Source organism: Cetorhinus maximus, chromosome 2 (genome assembly GCF_964194155.1).
Source record: "Cetorhinus maximus chromosome 2, sCetMax3.hap1.1, whole genome shotgun sequence".
In the NCBI taxonomy this organism is placed as follows: Eukaryota; Metazoa; Chordata; class Chondrichthyes; order Lamniformes; family Cetorhinidae; genus Cetorhinus; species Cetorhinus maximus.
This window is the reverse complement of record NC_135880.1, coordinates 216,105,623-216,125,883: the sequence shown is the minus strand read 5'-3', so window position 1 is coordinate 216,125,883 and position 20,261 is coordinate 216,105,623. Positions and strand designations below refer to the sequence as shown.

At 40.4% G+C, this 20,261-nt stretch overlaps 1 protein-coding gene across 1 annotated transcript; it reads left to right on the top strand.

The window, feature by feature from the left end:
- The first annotated feature begins 1,836 nt into the window (after positions 1-1,836).
- On the top strand, positions 1,837-20,203 carry LOC144670001 (uncharacterized). Its single transcript, XM_078532323.1, has 5 exons — positions 1,837-2,241; positions 13,626-13,666; positions 15,744-15,781; positions 17,829-18,065; positions 19,276-20,203. Exons 1-5 carry the CDS (start codon positions 2,210-2,212, stop codon positions 19,315-19,317), a joined length of 390 nt encoding a protein of 129 aa, XP_078388449.1. The 5' UTR covers positions 1,837-2,209; the 3' UTR covers positions 19,318-20,203.
- The last annotated feature ends 58 nt before the right edge of the window (positions 20,204-20,261 follow it).

The following is a 20,261-nucleotide window of genomic DNA, read 5'->3' as shown; positions in this document are numbered from 1 at the left end:
AAGGAGGATCTTAAAGGAGGAGAAGGAAACTGAGAAGTTTATGGAAGAAATTCCAGTGAGTGGGGCAAAGATGAGGTGAAGAGAGAGGAACTACAAATCGGGTTTGAGTCAGGACAGTACAGAATTCTGAGGGAGGGGGTATGTAAGACTGGGGGAGGTTTGATAATGGGGGAGACTAGGCCATGTTTGGATTTAAATATAAGGATGAGAATTTGAAATGGCTAGTGTTAGAGCAGGACCAGGAACCAATGTAGGTCAACGTGGACAAGGAGACTTACAATTTTTCTTTTTATTTGTTCTTGGGATGTGGACATTGCTGGCAAGGCCAGCATTTACAGCCCATTCCTAATTGCCCCTGAGAAGGTGGTGGTGAGCCGTCTCCTTGAACCGCTGCAGTCCATGTGGTATAGGTACACCCACAGTGCTGTTGGGGAGGCAGTTCCAGGATGGCAATGAAACTGAATATCAGGCACTGCATTGTAACTGGCGGCCTAACAGATATCGAAATAAAAGCAAAGAACTGCAGATGCTGGAAATCCAAAACAAAAACAAAAATACCTGGAAAAACTCAGCAGGTCTGGCAGCATCGGTGAAGAAGAGCACAGTTGACGTTTGGAGTCTTCATGACCCTTCAACAGAACTAAGTAAAAATAGGAAAGGAGTGAAATATAAGCTGGTTTAAGGGGGCGGGGGAGGGGGGTGTTGGGATAAGAAGTGCTAGGTAGAGGGCCAGTGATAGGTGGAGATAACCAAAAGATGTCACAGACAAAAGGACAAAGAGGTATTGAAGGTGGTGATATTATCTAAAGGAATGTGCTAATTAAGGGCAGAAAGCAGGACGAGCAAGGTACAGATAGCCCTAGTGGGGGTGGGGTGAAGGAATCGAAAAAGGCTAAAAGGTAGAGATAAAACAATGGATGGAAATACATTTAAAAATAATGGAACTAGGTGGGAAAAGAAAAATCTATATAAATTATTGGAAAAAACAAAAAGGAGGGTGAAAAATCAGAAAGGGGGTGGGGATGGAGGAGAGAGTTCATGATCTAAAATTGTTGAACTCAATATTCAGTCTGGAAGGCTGTAAAGTGCCTAGTCATCTTCCGACTTCCGAAGTCATCTTCACCCCACCCCCACCCCCACAAGGACTATCTGTACCTTGCTTGTCCTGCTTTCTGCCCTTAATTAGCACATTCCTTAGATAATATCACCACCTTCAACTCCTCTTTGTCCTTTTGTCTGTGACATCTTTTGGCTATCTCCACCTATCACTGGCCCTCTATCCAGCTCTACTTGTCCCCCACCCCACCCCTTAAACCAGTTTATATTTCACCCCTTTCCTATTTTTACTTAGTTCTGTTGAAGGGTCATGAGGACTCCAAACGTCTACTGTGCTCTTCTCCACCGATGCTACCAGACCTGCTGAGCTTTTCCAGGTATTTTTGTTTTTGTTCTAACAGATATCGCTCGTTTTTTAGGCCTGGAGCGAATTCCCAGTACTGGGTTTCTTAAGCTCTGAAGAAGGGTCATAGGGACTCGAAACGTTGACCCTGTTTCTCTCTCCACAGATGCTGCCAGACCTGCTGAGTTCCCCACCCCACCCCCAGCATTTTCCCTTTTTATTTCAGATTTCCAGCATCGGCAGTATTTGGCTTTTCATCTGTCCAGTTTGAAGAGGAAAGGACGCCCTCTGCTGAGGCCAGAAAAAAAAAGAAGCGATTAAATAAACTTGGAAAAGAAGGGAGAGAGGTTAAACAAAGTTCCCAACATGACCCAAATAATTTTACTCGCACAGTTCGTTCTGCTGCCAGGCGATTTTACACTCAAAACTAAAATATTGTGGAAAAAAATAACATGTGCAGAGATATAACTTCGACGGGCAGCTAAATGAAAATGGGAAATAATTAATTTTTAAATAAAAAAGAAACTAATGATCCGAATAATGCTGGGTGGAAAGAATGATATACCTGTCGTACTCCAATATGTAAAGCCTTTTATTTTTTGGGTTCCAGATTATTTGGTACGTTGCTCTGCGGGTTAATCCCCACAGTGAGTTTTGTCGTTGTCACCCTGTCCGCTGCGCCGAAACCCCCCCCAAAAAAAAACCTGAGAGTAAACAAGGAAACGCGAAAAGTCGCAAACTCCAGTCGGTGCAATTGACGCGGAATTGCAGTCGGGTTGGGAGCGTCCATGGCCCAGCACCGAGAAGGCAATGGGTAACGTCCTGCGGCTCTGCACCAGAAAGTAAGTTTCACTCTTTTCTTAAACTTTCTGACACGTTGAAAGTTTTGGAAGCCGCGTCTCAACAACTGATCGGCTGTTAAGTGAGCCAAGCCAAGCGCTCGAAGACCTGTGAAAGTTAATTCGCCCGCTTACTTCTGCTTCTATTTTCTTTGATTTCCTGGTGGGACCTCGCAGAGAGCTAAGCCTCCCCCCCCCCTCCCTCCCTCCTTCAAATTGCTCGGGACTTGGTGGCGTTTTTAAAAGTTTTTTTTGTGTGGGGAAAGTGTCATCTGAGCTTAATTCGGTGATTCGGGAATGGTTTTTATCTTTTTTAAATATCTAAACTCACATGTGCTGTCGCTCTAACTAGACAGAAAAGAAAATCGCAGCTTTTATTTATGTTTTAAAGAGCGTCTGTTACTGTGGATATCAAACGGTGGAAGGGTTTAAGTGTTGGAAGTAACCGTGGGCTGAAAGTTATACTTCTGCCAGTTCAGGTGGGATGAAAAGTTTGTAAAGGAAGATGAACTCTTGTCTTTACTCAGTCGGTGTTACAAGCATTTTCGGGAGGGGGTAGAGCTCCAGTTAACAAGTGTATTAATCTAAACCCCACACTGGCTGCTTCTTGAGCTCGGTTTGGGGGCCGGAGGTGTCAGCTGTGGCTCAGTTCATAGCACCCTCACCTTTGAATCAGAGGGTTGTGGGTTCATGTCCCACTCCCGGAAACCAAGAACTGTGATTGTACTCGAAAGGGTTGCAATCTGTGACTGTTGATAACTCGAAAGAGTTTGAGCTCGGTTTGTCAATAGGTAAACAAAGTGAAGAATCTGGGATAAAGCATGGGGTGGCTCTGTAAGAACTAGACAGTCTCCAACACAACAGGGACATTGGCTTCATTAATATAAAAGCAAAATACTGCGGACGCTGGAAATCTGAAATAAAAACAGAAAACCCAGCAGGTCTGGCATCATCCGTGGAGATCGAAACAGTTAATGTTTCCAGTCAGTATGAACTCTTACTCCCATACATTGGACCACTTTGCCGATGTAGACATCTTCATGTCTTTTTAAATTGTTGGGCAAACTTTCTGATAGAATCACAACACAGCACAGGAGGAGGCCATTCAACTCATCAACTTTCTGCCACCTCTTTCAAAGAGGGGTCCAGTTAATCCCACATCCCACTGTTTCCCCCATATCCCTGTTTCTTTCCTCCTTCAAGTATTTATCCAATCCCATTTTGAAGGGAACTGCTATTGAATCTGTGTCCACCGAGCTATCAGCATTACAATCCTAAAGATTTTCCTCATTTTGCATTTCATTCTTCTGCCAAGCATTTTCAATCTGAAAATGAAGAGTCCGAAGGAGAATCATATGGACTCGTAAACTCTGTTTCTCTCTCCACAGGTGCTGCCAGATCTAAATTTTTCCAGCATTTCTGTTATTTCAGATTTCCAGCATCCACAGCTTTTATTTTCAATCTGTGCCCTCTTATCTTCCATCTTAGAAGGAAGTAGAGCGGTGTGTTACTGTGGCGACATTGTATGCAAGTGATGCAATGATGTATTTTGATGTAGTTTAAATCATCACGGTATAATTACAAAAGATCTTTTTTCATTAAGAAGCTACATCTTTAATGAAAATTTTACAATAGAGAATTTTCGAGTCCTGTGCAATTTTTGGAATAACCCAGAACAGAATGTGAAAAATTCTGATCTTCAGTGGAAAAACTATGTTCCAGCAAATAGTCCTTGAATGTGTTTCTTGTATTATCAAAACAAAGATAAAACTCGTACATTGTGTAAAACAATGTTGGCAATATGGTGAGTGATTCATCCTATAATGCCCTTTTAAAGCCCCCTTTCATGCACATTACTTAAACAAATACAAATATCTGTGTATATAACAATGTTTGAATTAGCACATGAAAATAATGTCCTTATTTAGTCACTATACTCCACGAGGTTATAACTAGCTTGGTGTCTCAATATTGGAAACTATCCTTCACTTCCTCCTTAATGTTGCATCTATCAATTTGTCACTTTCTGAATAATTTATATTTATTAATTGAAGCTGAATAATAGTTCTGTTATTACATGCTAAAGCTCAATTGATGGAGTTAATTTAGACTCTTATTTCTCTGAATATTTGTAAGTTGACTCCTACTAGATCATGATTTTAGTAATGTTTGAGTGAAGTGATCTGCATATTGCAACTTATACACAAATGCAGCAGCTGTCACTGAAATGCTGAGATCAGCAAATGCAGCTGGAGTTAATGTGACAGTGATAGTAAGACTGTAACAATGGATAATGCACTGTACCATTCCCATATTTACAGCTGTTTCTGGCTGCTAACATGTTTAACATTAGCCCAGCTCCTTTCAACAACATTCTGACTCAGTGTCACAAAGTGGCAAAATAAAAGGCTCACTCTCATAGTTTCCAAAAGTGTGAGCTTCTGATCTTGGCTAGAGGGAAAGCAGTAAGTAGGAGTTAAAGATTTGCCCAGCAAAAAACTGACTTGCCTTCCAATATTTCAGCTCCCTATGGGCAGTGTAAGAGAAAGAACCATATGCTCCCATTGCTATTCACAAAGACACTTGCAGCACCATTAACATAAATTTGGTGAATTTTGAACAAGCAAACCCAATAAATATCTGCTTTCAGATCATTTTAGAACCTGGCAGTTGGTGCTGCACCCTGTAGGAGGTGCAAGTGTGAGTGGCATCAACTGTCAACACAGGAAAGCTGATATATGACATTTCACCTCTAGAATTGAAAGTGGTACAATTCTCCATGGCTTTCTGTGCTGTCAGCAATAGCCAGGGCCAAATTTGCAAATCTACTGTTTCTAGCTGCAAGTTTTCTCTAGCTGTAAGTTGTTATGCTAAGTAACTTTACAAAATTTTAAAAGAATTCTGAAAACGAATCTAAAAAATAACTCATCTACTTCCTCCATACTGTGGAAACTGCCCTGACCTGTATGCCAGGATCTTGTTTTTGTTATGCGTTCCTGGGATGTGGGTGTTGCTAGCCAGGCCAGCATTTATTGCCAATCCCTAACTGTTCAAAGGGCATTTAAGAGTCAACCACATTGCTGTGGATCTGGAGTCACATGTAGGCCAGACAAGGACATTATCCTGGGTCTCTGGAATACCAGTCCGGTGACAATACCACTATGCCACAACCTCCTCTCAGTTAAGTTCCAAGATTAATGGTGTCCTTGGTAGCCATGTCTTCAGCTGCTCAGGGCCTGAGGTCTAGAATTTTCTCCCTAAATCTGCCCCCCACCCCTGACCTTCATCCTTTAAGACACCCCCACCCCCCTCCCCCAAAACCTACCTCTTAGGACAAATGACCAAAAGTTTGATCTAATATCGTCTTCTGTGGCTCCGTGTCAAATTCTGTTTGATAATGTTCCTGTGAAGTGCTTTGGGACATTTTACTATGTTAAAAGGTGCTATATAAAAGCAAGCTGTTATTATAATCTATATCTGAAAGAGGAGCTGATTGCATTTAAAAAAAAACAGAATAGGGCACTATTGTATATGGTCTCAATAAGTAGCATCATAAAACTGCTAGAATACAGTTTTCAACAGCTGATTCCTCACTTGGTAACTCTGCAACTACCATCAACAGGAGATACCGATTCCTCCTCTGGCAGCATAACCAAAAAAAAAACTCTGACCAAATCAAATGCAAAAATCTGTGTGCCATTGCTCTAACCATTTCACATTGTTACACAATAGCAATTTGCATTTACGTAGCTTTCTATCCACACACAAGAACATCTCACACCACTCGAAGAGGGAAAGATGGATGTCAAGAAAGGGGTAAAAGATTTTGGGTTAGGGAGTCATGGGGGGGAGGAAATCAAAGGCATGGCCGTAAGAGGTAAGTATTTAGAAGGGTTTTGAGGATGGGGAGAAAGAGAGCAAGGCATTTGAAAATAACGTTTTAGGCAGGGAAATATATCAGCTGAAAAGTTCACCTATGATGGTGGTGGCCATTTTCACTTCTAGAAAAAGTGAAGCTTCAATTCATTAGACTTGTTTTCTCGTTATGTAGAGAATACATTATATAGTCCCGTGGTTATGATTTGCATCCCACAAGTCGGGTGGCTTGATGTATCACGAGTTCTGAGTAATGGTTACTTCCAGAAATGGGATACAAGTCATATCCCATGGGTCTTCCTAATGTATCCTGATTATACCATATGTTAAAATTAATTGATTAAAGTTAATTAGGCAAAGTACAAAATATGGGTTTAATTGTGGAGCATATTCCTTTGTGTTTTGATTCAGTGAAGCTGGAGGCAATGCAGTTGCTAATTAGCTTATTGTGGTGTGAGTTTAGAATATTTATATTTTGTCCATAGAAAAAGGAGTTCCAGAAACGAGAGTGTAATACCAATACCATGAAATGTAAAATTTGGATTGTTTTTTATTCTTTCACTTGATTTGGACATTGCTGGCAAGGCCAGCATTTATCGCCCATTCCTAATTGCCTTGAGAAGGTTGTGGTGAGCACCTTCTTAAATCCAACTGAATGACTTGCTAAGGCCATTTCAGTGGGTAGTGAGAGTCTTGAGTCACATGTAGATCAGACCAGGTAAGGGTGGTAGATTTCCTTCCCTGAAAGACATTAGTGAACCAGATGCGATTTTACAACAATCTGAAGTTACATGGTCACCATTACTAATACCAATTTTTAACTGAAGATTTATTTAGTTAATTACATTGAAATTCCCTACCTGCTCTGGTGGGATTTGAACTCAGGTTGTCACATCATTAGTTCAGGCTCTTTGTCCAGTATCATAACCGTTATGCTATCGTACTTGATATGGATGTTGCTTTATGGCATTTTATGTTTCTCTTTTACTCTTACCCATATTTTGGATCTGTCTTTGCCACGCACTGTATCTTGGCTGAGATTTTCAGACAGCAGGTGTTGGGAAATGCTGTTCTGTAATGTTCTATTCTCTTTTCTCTCAGGTACTTCACAATCACAGAATTGTTATAGCGCAGGAGGCCGCCATTTGGCCCATTGTGTCTGCACTGGCTCTCCGAATGAGCAATTCCCTTAGCGCCATTCTCTTAACTCCCCTGTACATTCTTCCTTTGCAGATAACAGTCTAATTTCCTTTTGAATGCATCGAATGAACCTGCCTCCACCAAACTCTCAGGCATTTCTCCAGACATAAATTCCAGACATAAATAATTTGCTGCTTGAAATTTCTTTTCCCCATACAGTCACAGCGTTTTAGTGCAGCCTGTGTGGGGTCCTACACAAGTTCTTTTGAATTCTATGCCCCATTAAATAAATCCCAGTGTTTTGTTAACATTTTTAATTGCTTTATTGACCCACAAGCAGCTTTTAATTACTTACTCTGGTGTAACCACTGGATCCCTTTGCTTTTCTACCCCAATCTGTTTCATATTTTCTAAGGTGTAGGTGAGGCTACTAATTTTCCTGCTCCTATTTATCTATGTTGAAGTTCACTTGTACCTTAACTCCCAGCCTGTAAGTTTTCTAATGATTTCTTGCATTATGTTGCATTCTACTTCATGTTAGCTGCACCCACCTAGTTTGGGATCATCTGCAAATTTTGATTGAGTTGTTTATTTCTAAATCCAGATCATTAATGTAAATTATGAATAATAGTCCTCCTGGTACTGATTCTTGTGGAACACTGCTTTTGACCCATGAATAACCACCTATTACCCTTCTCACTGCTTAATGTTTTTGCCATTTTGATTTCCATTTAACTGATAAGTGTAAAGCAATATTCACACCGCACAAATACCAGGTGATGATCATCTCCTGCTTACTTCCAATGAACAAATGGTGATCTTATGCAAATCAACATATTTAAGTTTTTCACCTCTGCCAATAACCAACACCTATTTACAAGTAAAAGCAACAGACTGCAGATGCTGGAAATCTTAAATAAAAACAGAAAGTGCTGGAAAAACTCAGCAGATCTGACAGCATCTGTGGAGAGAGAAACAGAGTTGATGTTTTGAGTCTGTATGACTACTCTTCAGAGCTGTTTTTATCTATTTACAAGTTTCTTGTTTTCTCTGCCAGTGTTCCTGATATTTATCCACATTATCCAGCTGACAATCCTCATCTCATCCACTTATTTTGTCCAGGTTTTGTTAAATGCTACCAATCTTTTCTGCACCATGGTCACCTGGCCATGTAATTGGGTGTCAACAACAAATCTAAATATTACTAGAAGCCCTCTCCTTCATATTTTTCTAAATAGGAGATTCAGTACAGATCCTTGCAAGATTCTACTTGTTGCTGGGTTCCCAGCAGATGCTTGACTATTTCTCATCACTTCAGAGAATCTTAGCGTTAAAGTGCAGCTCATTAATGTCGATCAAAAAAGCAATGGTCCTAATATTGACCTACAGCAGACACCACTGTATACTTCCCTCCAGTCTGAAAAATAACCCTTCACCACTGCTCTGCTTTTTGTCTCTTAGCCAATTCATGCTACCACTGCCTCTTTAAATCCCATGCCCTTGAATTTTGCTAATGTCTAAAAGCATCAAATCAAATGCCTTTTGAAAATCTGTATGCATAATATCAAATGCAGCACTTTCATCATCTCTTTCTGCCATTTAATTGAAAAGCTTAAATCAAGTTTGTCAGTCACTTCCGCTACTCTTTAATCCAGCTATCTAACTTAAAAGAAGATAGTTCAAGAAATTAATGTTAAAAGCTTCAAAGAATTACACGGTAAAACCTTTATGAAATGCCCATTGGAAGTCCAATATATGCTTTATTCATTGGATCTAAAACTTTGCTGTTTTCCATTAAGGACTTTTGTGCTATTTAGATTACCATTGTCTTGTGGAATGAATTTAAAACTTTTTCACAACATTAAAACAGTTGGATGTCTTTTCCCTGATGGTTCGCATACCTTTTTAAATATTTTCCACCTCTAGTCATCAGATACAACTGTTGTATTTCGGAAACTCCCAAAAGTATTAAACAAAACTGCTGCCTTCTGCTCTCAACAGTTGTATCTGAATGAGAATTCATGCATTTATATAGCATCTTATCATGTTATGGATTTCACACCTTTTCTTTGGATTTGACACTTTTGCAAACACAGCAGGCAATCCGTGCCAGTTTCCCACAAACAGCAATTAAATCAATGACCAGTTAATCTGTGTTTTTGTGGCAGTGGGTGAGGGAGGAATGTTGGGAGAAGCTCCGGCTTTTCTCCAAATAGTGCCATGAGATCTTTAGTGTCCACCGGAACTGGTAGATAAGACGTGGGTTTAATATCTCATCCGAGGGATGGCATCTCTGCCAGTGCAGGACTCAGTCCTACACTGGAATGTTTGCCAAACTTATGAGCTCCTAATATGGGGTTTGAAGCCTCAACCTTCTGACCCAGTGGTGAAAAGGCTTCAATTTAGCTAAGTTGACATATTAGCTTGTCTAGTCATGTGGTCTGTAGAAATGTAATTCTTTGAGTTTCTTCAAAGCATGTGCTTTTTTCCCCCTAACTTCCCTTTGTTAGTTTCTGAAGTCAATTTGACAATTTCTCTGTTATCTTCATTTATGAAGATGAACATTTAAATTCACCACAGCTACCTTTTCCTTAAATGAATGTTTAGAAGATTAAAGCCATTATTAAAGCCAAAATCCCCATCTCCCCATCACTGAGCCCGTCTCCCTCCCCGTCACCTACTCAGGGTGAACCAGACCGTGAAAAATCTCAGCATCCTGTTCGACCAAGAGCTGAGCTTCAAACCTCACACCCTATCCATCGCCAAGACAGTTTACTTTAACATGGGCCAACTTTTGCCCCACCTCATCTCCACCGCTGCATTTGTACACTCCAAATTCAATTTCTCCAATGTCCTCTTTGTTATCCGTCATGCTGTATCCTCCATAAACTCTCCAACATGTTCAAAACCCATCTGCACATATTGTCCTATACCGCATCCCACTGTTCCCTAAAAACCTCATTCCTGTCTTCAAAGCAATGTCCTTTTTATTCTTTCATGGGGCGTAGGTGTCACCTGCAAGGTCAGCATTTGTTGCCCATCCCTAATTGCCCTTGAACTGAGTGACTTGCTCAGCCATTTCAGGGGGCAGTTGAATCAAAAACAGTGCCGTGGGTCTGGAGTCATAAGTAGGCCAGATTAGGTAAGGATGGCAGATTTCCCTCCCTAAAAGGCATTAGTGAACCAGATGGGTTCACAATCAATTATAGCTTCATGGTCACCATTACAGAAACTAGCTTTCAAGTCTAGATTTATTGATTGAAATTAAATTCCCTCAGCTGCCATGATGGGATTTGAACCCTTATCCCCAGATCATTAACCTGAGCCTCTAAATTACCAGTCCAGTGACGATACCACTACACCACCATCTGGAGGTGTCAGCTGTGGCTCAGTTCATAGCACCCTCGCCTTTGAATCAGAAGGTTGTGGGTTCGTGTCCCACTCCCGGAAACCAAGAACTGTGAATGTACTCGAAAGAGTTACATGCGAACTGTTGATAACTCGAAAGAGTTACACCACCATCTGAGGTGTCAGCTGTGGCTCAGTTCATAGCACCCTCACCTTTGAGTCAAAAGGTTGTGGGTTCATGTCCCACTCCAGGACTTTGAACAAAAAAAAGTCAAGAACTGTGAATGTACTCGAAAGAGTTACACCACCATCTGAGGTGTCAGCTGTGGCTCAGTTCATAGCACCCTCACCTTTGAATCAGAAGGTTGTGGGTTCATGTCCCACTCCCGGAAACCAAGAACTGTGAATGTACTCGAAAGAGTTACACCACCATCTGGAGGTGTCAGCTGTGGCTCAGTTCATAGCGCCCTCACCTTTGAGTCAGAAGGTTGTGGGTTCATGTCCCACTCCCAGAAAAAAAAAGTCAAGAACTGTGAATGTACTCGAAAGAGTTACACCACCATCTCCCCAATGTTAGCTTTGTAACCATTTGTAGATTAAATCCCCTCTGGTATTCTTTAGGCTCTCTGACTCTGGTCTTTTTTTGCAAACTTACCTCCCTTCATCTCACTATTGGTAACAGAGCCTTCAGCCCTATCCTCTGGAATATCCTGCCTAAACATCTCCGCTTCTCTTTCTACCTTTTAAAACATTCTCAAACTCCATCTTCTAAACAAGCTTTCAAGCACTTTTCCTAAACTTCGTACATGGCTCAGCATCTAATCCTATTGACTATATATATTTTTCTCAATATAGTACTGTTGGAGTGCTGCACCGTCAAGTGAGATGTTAAACGAAGGCCCTATCTGCCCTCTCCGGTCGATGTGAAGCTCCCATTGCAGTATTTTATAGAGGAGCAGGGCAGTTATCCTTGGTGTCCAGGCAATATTTATCCCTCAGCCAACATCACTAGAAACAGGTTGTTATCTGGTCATTATCAGATTATTGTTTGTGGGAGTTTGAACATAGCAAATTGGCTGCCACATTACCTACATTACAACAATGACTAAACTTCAAAAGCACTTCACTGTCTTTTGGGATATCTTGAGGTCATGTGAGATGCTATATATATATATATTAAAGTTCTTGTTCCCTTAATCTAGTACTCAATTTACTCCTAATGACTTATTTATTGTATTCTAACGAGAATATCTAATTATTAATATATTATTTACCCAACAAAAAATGTCTGACTGCTCCCTACAGCTTTTCTGCTGTTAGCCTCCCTTTCTATTATTCTCTCATCCTTTCTAATGCATTTAGACTACAGATTTGGCATTTTTGCAGTGTCTACATATTCTAGGATAGGTATGATGAATTTGCAGCAAGCTTGAATTTATGCCAGTAATAAGACGATTGCTGCACACCAGCTACAGTATAAATACATCTGATGGAATGGCTGCTGAAAGCCATTTGAAGTTTGTAAGAAAGAACTTGCTTTTGCATCGGAGTTTTTCACATTCTCAGGACAGTCCAAAGTGCTTCTTAATTGATGATGTGTTTTTGAAATAGGGACACTGTTGCAATATTGGGAAAATGCACTAACTGTTAAAACGGAGCAGGGAAATTGCAATAAGAACAGAAAACGCTGGAAATAAGCAGGTCTGGCAGCAACTGTGGAGAGAGAGAGAAAAAAACAGGAACAAACATTTTGGGTCAATGACCTTCTATCAGAACTTTGCATGCTGCTCACTTGCCCTTAGCTTTGACTGACTGACTAATTTTAAATTACAGGTAGCAAGGGCACCACCTACCTGAAGCTGGCGGGGTCCTTTGTTAACTATATAGATTGCGCTCCAATTACATAACTGGGCCAAACTTTAATATTAACCCGAGACTGGAGCAAAGCAGCAGTCGTGGCTTCTCCACTCGGTCAACCCTGCCAGGATATGGATCAAAGTGGCTCACCTATGTTTAGTTCTTTTTTTTAAATGCTCTTGTGGACCGAGACAAGTCTAGATGGAACAGAGGAACAAAGGGATCTCAGAATAAAAATACATCAGTCACCACAAATTGCACCACAGGTTGAGGCCTAGCACTAGGCTTTATTTCTAGAGAAATAGAACTGAAAAACAGGGAAAGTTATGCTAAATGTATCGAACCTTGGTTGGACCACACTTGGAATATAGTTCTGGTGGCCGTATTATAAAAAGGATATAGAAGCACTGAAGGAGGGCACAGAGAAGGTTTGTAAGGATGACACCAGAAATGCTTATACATATCAGGAAAGGATTGATAGTCTTGGTCCCTTCTCTCTTGAAAAGAGTAGGCTGATCTGTGATCTACTAGAGGTCTTTAAAACTATGAAAGGTTTTGATAGAGTGGATACAGACAGAATGTTTCCTCTTATGGGGGAAGAGCATAACTAGAGCCATCAATATAAGACAGTCGCCAAGAAATCCAGTACGGAATTCAGAAGAAACTTCTTTACCCAAAGAGTGGTAAGAATGGGGTGGTTGAAGCAAACAGTATAGATGCAAGGAGAAACTAGATAAGCATATGAGGGAGAGAAAGGAATAGATGGTTCCGATGGTAGATTTAGATGAGAAAAGATGGGGGGAGGTTTGAGTGGAGCATAAACAGAGATTGGGCTGAATGGTCTGTTTCTGTGCCTGTAATATGTTGGGGTGCTCCTGTGGGCCCCACAAGAAAACCATACGCCTCCCATTCCAAGGACTTTCCCCCCTCCTCAGAACAGAAACACTATACGATTCTCCCACCCACCACAGAAACGAGACCCAGAAGCTGAAATCTTCCGGGAGCTCAGTGTCAACGTGCAAGCTTACCGCCCACTGCTACACCCCCAACATGCACCAATACAAAATCACAGTCAAACCATCCCCAGGACGTTCTCTGAAAATGTGTATTAAAACAAAACTGTAATTACAAAATTAAGCTGACTTAAAAATATTTTTCTCCAACAGGAACAAATCCAAAAAAAGTAAATCAAAAAAGAATAGTACAGGTGAGTGACTGGGAGAACCAACTAGTGGGTTAATTATGTTACAAAAATAAAAATGGAAAACGCTGTAAACACACAGGTCAGGCATAACTGTGGAGAGAGAAATAGAGTTAACATTTCCAGTTGATAACTTATTGTCATCTATTATTGATTGTATTTTTCTGTGGTGTTTCTCTGCTTTATAATTCATTTACCACTGGGAGCTATTCATACTATCCACATTACTCATTCAGGGTTAGGGACTTGATTCCAATGCTAAGAATGTGCCAGGGCAAACTCCCATTCTGTTGTGGGAAGGGCACTCCCCTTAAGTACAGTACTTGCACTATATGGGAAAACTCTTCTGATATTCTGGCCAAAGTCTATCCCTTATCAAGGATCATTTAGCAAAAATCAAAATACTCTGGATGCTGGAAATCTGAAATAAAAACAGAAAGTGCTGTAAATACTCAGGTCTGGCAGTATCTGTAGAGAGAGAAAAACAAAATTAAATGTTTATGGGTCTGCGACCTTTCAACATTATAGATGAAAGTTTTTCTTTAACTTTAAAATGAGTTACATCACTTAATCCAGACTGTTAGGTTTCACTGTACACCAATTAGGAAAGTTAGCATGCTCTGGCTTTCCTCAATAGTGCCACCAGGTGGCTAGAACTGGGTATTACAACTATTTCAGCTTTAAATCAAAATTAACTTGAGTTATGAAAAGCGGAGATTTTTGAACTGACAGCACAAAATGTGTCAAGTGTGCAAAAATGAAAAAAAATTATTGAAGAGAAGTCAGTTAACTTTGAAAAGCTAAAGTAAAACCACCAGTTCCAGTGGCTAATTAATCATTCACAGAAAATATTTGGCTTTTTTTTTTGAGTGACCCCTTAATGTCTGAAGTTAGAAGACTGTGTCCTGCCATGGTCCTGTAACAGTGTTGCGACAGCATCATTAAAGTGAACTCTCAAGTGGAACACACCTAATACAATCATTTATTTATCAGAGTTGAAACATTTAATTAGTCAAAGTTGGTGAAATAACTTCATGTCCTTAAAGTTTGCACTATGAATGAGTTGTGGCATCATATATTGGTGCTTTAAAAATTGACTTCCCCCTATAGCCTTTCTGCTATTGGCCTCCCTTTCTAATGCATTTAGGCTACAGTTTTGGCATTTTTGCAATGTCTATATGGGCTGCAAATTCTAGTGGAAGAATATGGTAGCTCTCAGCAGTCGGATAAGAATTCAGACCCATTTTTCCAAATGTTGTGAGCCCCTAATATTGCATTCAGCCACGTTCTTTTGCACTAGGAGGGGATAAAAAATGGTTGGTAAATCATTCTCCTATTTCAACCACTGCAGGGTGACAAACTTAAAACAGAAAAAGCCTGAGCTTCCTCTCAACTGGGGAAAGGCTTGTCCTCAGTAGAATTGAACAGAGAAACCAAACCTCTTGTAGGGTGGCCAGGTCTCCAGTTTTGTATTGGACAGTCCGCTTTTTGCCAATCTGGCCACTTTCTGGTACCGGATAGCTTCACGTCCAGTGTTTTGTGCCTGGGTCTACTTACCCAAGTGAAACACTGTGCTAGTTCTTCTCCCCGAAGTGACTGGCACAAAGCAAAGAAGGTTGCATGAAAGGAGGTGGCTACGCAGCAGGAGGCTGCTTTCTTCCCATCTCCGTGTGGAATTCCTGGAAACAGATGTATCTAGTTTGTCATGGACCTGATGAGGTCTAACCCACTACCACTGGTGCTGATGGCAGCTCAAGTGCTTCCCTCTTGGCTCCTGCTGCTTGGGTCTCAACAGCAATCCCATTGGAGGCCCGCCAACCTCCCCCGCAGTGGGCTGCGCTGTCCTGATCTCGCATCTCTGGAACCCGCCCACCATCCCCAAATTGGACAGTGAATCGGCCGCCTCCCGTAAAATTCAGCTGGCAGGTGCGCCGCTGACCTGAGCGGCGTCAGGAACTGAAAATGGTGCCGGCGTCTGAGAATTTTCTGAGTGGGGAAGATTCCAGCGAAATGTGTTCATCAAATTTCTTAAGTTTTCTTCAAGTATGAAACTAATTTGGTTTTCTTTAATTCTTCTTTGTAGTTTCTGAGACCAAGACAAGGGATGGTAAACATGTACAGGTAATAGGAATGTACAAAATAGATTAAAGATGGAAGCTCAAACCAGTATCTTTACATTTTATCATCTTGACAGACAGAAAGCTTGCAATCGTTAAAAGCTGTTGGAGGCAGATATTGCACTTTGGGAAATTTCCCAACAACTCTGCATGCTGATAAAGTTACAAGGATTGAAATAAACTCCAAAATGTTTTGTTGCTAGAGATACTTAAAACTAGATGGTATTGTTTTACATTTATAAGGACTTAAGAAATAGGAGCAGTAGTCGGCTACTCGGACCTTTGAGCGTTCTCTGTTATTCTTCACGGCTGATCTGATTGTGGCCTTAACTCCACTTTCCTGCCTGCCCCCATAACCCTCGACTCCCTTGTCAATCAAAAATGTCTAACTCAGTCTTGAATATATTTAATGACCAAGCTTCAACTGCTCACTGGGGAAGAGAATTCCAAACACTAACAACTGTCTGAGAGAAGAAAATCCCCCCTCATCTCCGTCTTAAATGGGAGATCCCCTTATTTTTAAAAACTGTGCCCCCTAGTTCTAGATTACCCCGCAAGACAGAATATCCTCTTTTATAAAAGAATACCCTTCTTTTATACTCCAGCCCCTTGCAATAAAGGTCAACATTCCCAATTACTTGCTGTATATGCATGTTGACTTTTTGTAATTCATTTTAAGGTTTTAGGACTAAGTATTATTATCATTTAAGTAACAAATATTGTGTGGGGAACAAAGCTAAAAGTCAGAAAAGTAAAAAAGGTGCAAGGCAGAATAAAAGGAATGTTTTAGTTTTCGCTTACATCGCTAATAATTGGAATAACGTATATACTGTAACCTCTCCAGTCAAGAATGCTTGGGACCAAATCGTTTCTGGATTTCACAATTTTTTTGGATTATAGAATGACATTAAAATGTTTAACCACAAGTCCGTGAACTGGAAAACAACACGATTATTTACCCAAAACATAAAACAGTGATAAAACATTATAGAGCAGTAATAAAAATTGTTTTACTTGTTCCAGATAATGTATTTTCCGTACTGTACTAAAATAAAAGCAAAGTACTCCGGATGCTGGAGATCTGGAATAAAAACAAAGTTGTTCTTTGAAGAAGAGTCATATTAGACTTGAAACATTAACTCTGTTTCTCTCTTCACGGACGCTGCCAGATCTGAGATTTTTCAGTACCGTCTATTTTTATTACTGTACTAAAATGTTGCTTGTCTCTTCTTAAAAAATCTCCGAACAACTTGTGTTTCTGAACATTAGCTTTCTGGACTGGAGAGGTTAGCGTACTTAGTAAGGTTACTCGAATGATATTACCACCTGCTTTTTGATTACAGATTTGAGATAAATTAATGAAATAACTAAAGATACAGTGCTCTGTCCATAATAGGGGAAAAAAAAGTAATATTTGTAGGAATTAAGTAGAGAAGAAATAATGAGAAAATATGGAAGAAATTTTCATTTAGTTTATATTTACCACACATGTATATGACATCCTATAGCACTTCACATCCAGTAGATTATTTTCTGAAATTTGGTGACTGTTGTTTGAATGAACACAGCAGTCAATTTGTTCAGAATGGTTTCACAGTAGCAAATGAGATGAGTGACTGACTAGTTAATGTGCTTGTACTGGTGTTGGTTAAGGGAGGAATGTTGGCTAGGACACTGAGAAAACCCTGTGCCCTTAAATCAGATCAATCAATCCACCTTAACTACCAGAATGGGCAGACAAAAGCCTTATTTTGATGCCTCATCTAAGGAATGGCAGATCCAAAGATGTTGTTCCCTCCGTAATGTGCTGTGTCAGGCTCGACTATGTTTACAAATAATATTAGGAAAATTACAGATAATATTAGGAAAAAAATTAAAGAGTTGCTTCTCCACTTTTACTTTACTGTGGCAAAGCCTTGCTCCCCAAGAGCACTTTTTCAGAAAATTGTGCTCCTGATTTTTCACCCATCAAAACAAATATCACAACATATAAAATTGCTTTGCAGTTTTCCAAGATTATGGTTTTCGCATATTTTTTGTTATTTCTACAGACAAAGATATGTGAAGATTCTCATCCCTATGATGAAGTAGCCCCTGACATGCCTGTATATGCTGTAGTGAATAAAACGCAGCCAGAAGATATCCACTATGCCGAAGTTCAGGTGATCCAACAGGGATCTCGACGCACACTCAAGCAAGTTAAGGCCAGACAAAAAGAAAACGCGACGGAGTATGCAACCATTAGCTTCAATCCCATGATGAAATATGACAGAAAAAATGGGACTCTGGTATAAAAATGGATCTCCTGACTTTTTAAAAGGACATTAATCAAGCAGTTGAAATCTACAAAACTGATTGTGACCTTGTCAAAACAATATTTCAGTTTTTCAGCAAGTTAATGTAATATTTTTGTTGCTACTTATTTTACCAAACAAAAGCAAAAACACACATGAAAAATACCAACATTAGAACACTTTCATAATACACCTGATATTTCATTAGATGAAATTCTTAAAAACATACTTCAGTATAATGTACCTTTTAAATGGCATATGACACTTATAGAAAAAGTCCATCTTTTGGAATGTTTACATTTGTTAAATTATGGCGTGACAGTTTTAAAGATTTCTCTTTGAACCATTTCCCCTATTGAACAAGTTTATATTTAATGAAATAATTCAGCACTTCTGGGTGTCTCAGGGCAGTAACTGAGAGGTTCCAGTACCATTACAAACTGTGAGAGTGAAGATTTTACATATACCCCCAAGGTTAGATTATAGACTTCAGGACCAGGCACTAGAGTTTTAGCCTTCTTCTCATTCATATCAGCCTTGTAATGTAAAACGGTACTGCTTTCTAGCAACACTAAAGGTCGTATTTAAATAGTTTGGGCAGTCTGAAGTCACTTCCAATTAGACCCACGTCCACTGCATGCAACTGCCCACAACTTAGCACTTTACTGCTCTAAGTGAAATGGTGGCTGATATAAGACCTGGATAAATCATACTGGTGCAGCGGGGCAACATCTTCTGATGTTGGGTTTAAGGCACATTGTTGGGGCAATACAAAAGCAGTTTTTACATTGTACTTGACCCATACTATACACAAAGTGCTCACTGCTGATTCTAGGTACAAAAACTGAAGAAAAATTTCCATTTCCCATTGTATCTTTGAACCAGAACGCAAAACTCACTGACATTGCGTACTATTCTCTAGGCTGCTCGTTGGCCTGAGTTAATGTTCAACATATGGAATGTCTGCATTCTGTTAAAACTTGACGATTTCCTGCTGTCCTCAGCATATGCAATGCCAAATGAAATTAACATAGGTTGTCACACTTCTTCTAAGATGTACACACAGTATCTACCAGTGTAGAGTATTATGTTAACAAGAATGGGCAAGTTCTGATAACCAAAACCTAACTGGAATGAAAGCCTTACTAAGTTTTCAGAAAATGAGTATTTTAGTAATTTTCTTGTTGTTCCTTTCCTTGGTTAGGTTGGATTGAATCCTGAAGGAAAAATATATCCTATCCAATGAAGCCGCGTGTGGGTAGGCTGTGGTGCATGAGGATGAATTTGCACTTGGTTAATCCTTACTTGTCAATGAGTTACCTGAATATTTGTGCAAATGACCTGTATGCTATAAACACTTCAATGATTGTGTACACAGAGATTGTAAATATATCAACTTAAAAAGTATTTGTATTGTATGTTTTTCTCAATGGTTAGGGGCCGGGTTTCAAACGCAGCAGGGTCAGGGCCCTGTGTGGGCACCATTTGAATACACTAGTCCCAGAGGTCATCTCAGGATCCCGATGCCTCCAGACACAGTTTTGTATTTTCAGAGGGCCAGTGGCGGGGAGGGAGGGAGTGTGAAACGTGGGCACCACCAATTAACAGCTCATTAGAGGAGCCTGTCCCTTGGGGTTTGGAATTTTAAAATTATTTTCCGTCGAGCCTGAAAAGTGTTGTGCGCGCTCATGTGTCGTTGCTGGCAGGGCCCCCAGCACCAAGTAATTTTTTCTACTGTTGCTCGGAGGCGAAATTGGAGGGACCAACTAGGGTTGGCACGAGCGCCACACCAAATTTTGTCGCCCATGGCTGCTTTCCGCCTCCTGGCTCAAGGAGCTGCATGCTCTAATCGGCAAGGCAGCAGCAACTCTCAACATGGCTGGGTAGGCTGTTCCTGCCTCGTGGAGGCACTCGGTGCCTCTTATTGGGCACAAAGCTCACCTCCTGCCCAGTTAGGCCATTTGCACGTACAAATAGTGTCGTGATAACAACGCAGCTTGGGCACGGGCCAGGGCCCAGAATTCATCCCAGTCCCCGGGCTCCAAAATGTTGAAAAGGGTGAAGTCAGCTTTGAGATGTTCAGATTGGATTACATGTTGTACAAAAATAAATCAAGAAAGCATGCAAAATGATGGAAGATTTTTGAGAGTCTGATTTACCTCACTCATTGCCATGGTTGTTACTTCTGGT

What these genes read in the sequence shown, in the direction of transcription:
- LOC144670001 (XM_078532323.1), top strand. Translation starts at nt 2,210, where the DNA reads ATGGGTAACGTCCTGCGGCTCTGCACCAGAAA. An exon ending in CTGCGGCTCTGCACCAGAAA is followed by an intron (nt 2,242 to 13,625) that starts GTAAGTTTCACT and finishes TTTCTCCAACAG; the next exon opens with GAACAAATCCAAAAAAAGTA. An exon ending in ATCAAAAAAGAATAGTACAG is followed by an intron (nt 13,667 to 15,743) that starts GTGAGTGACTGG and finishes TCTTCTTTGTAG; the next exon opens with TTTCTGAGACCAAGACAAGG.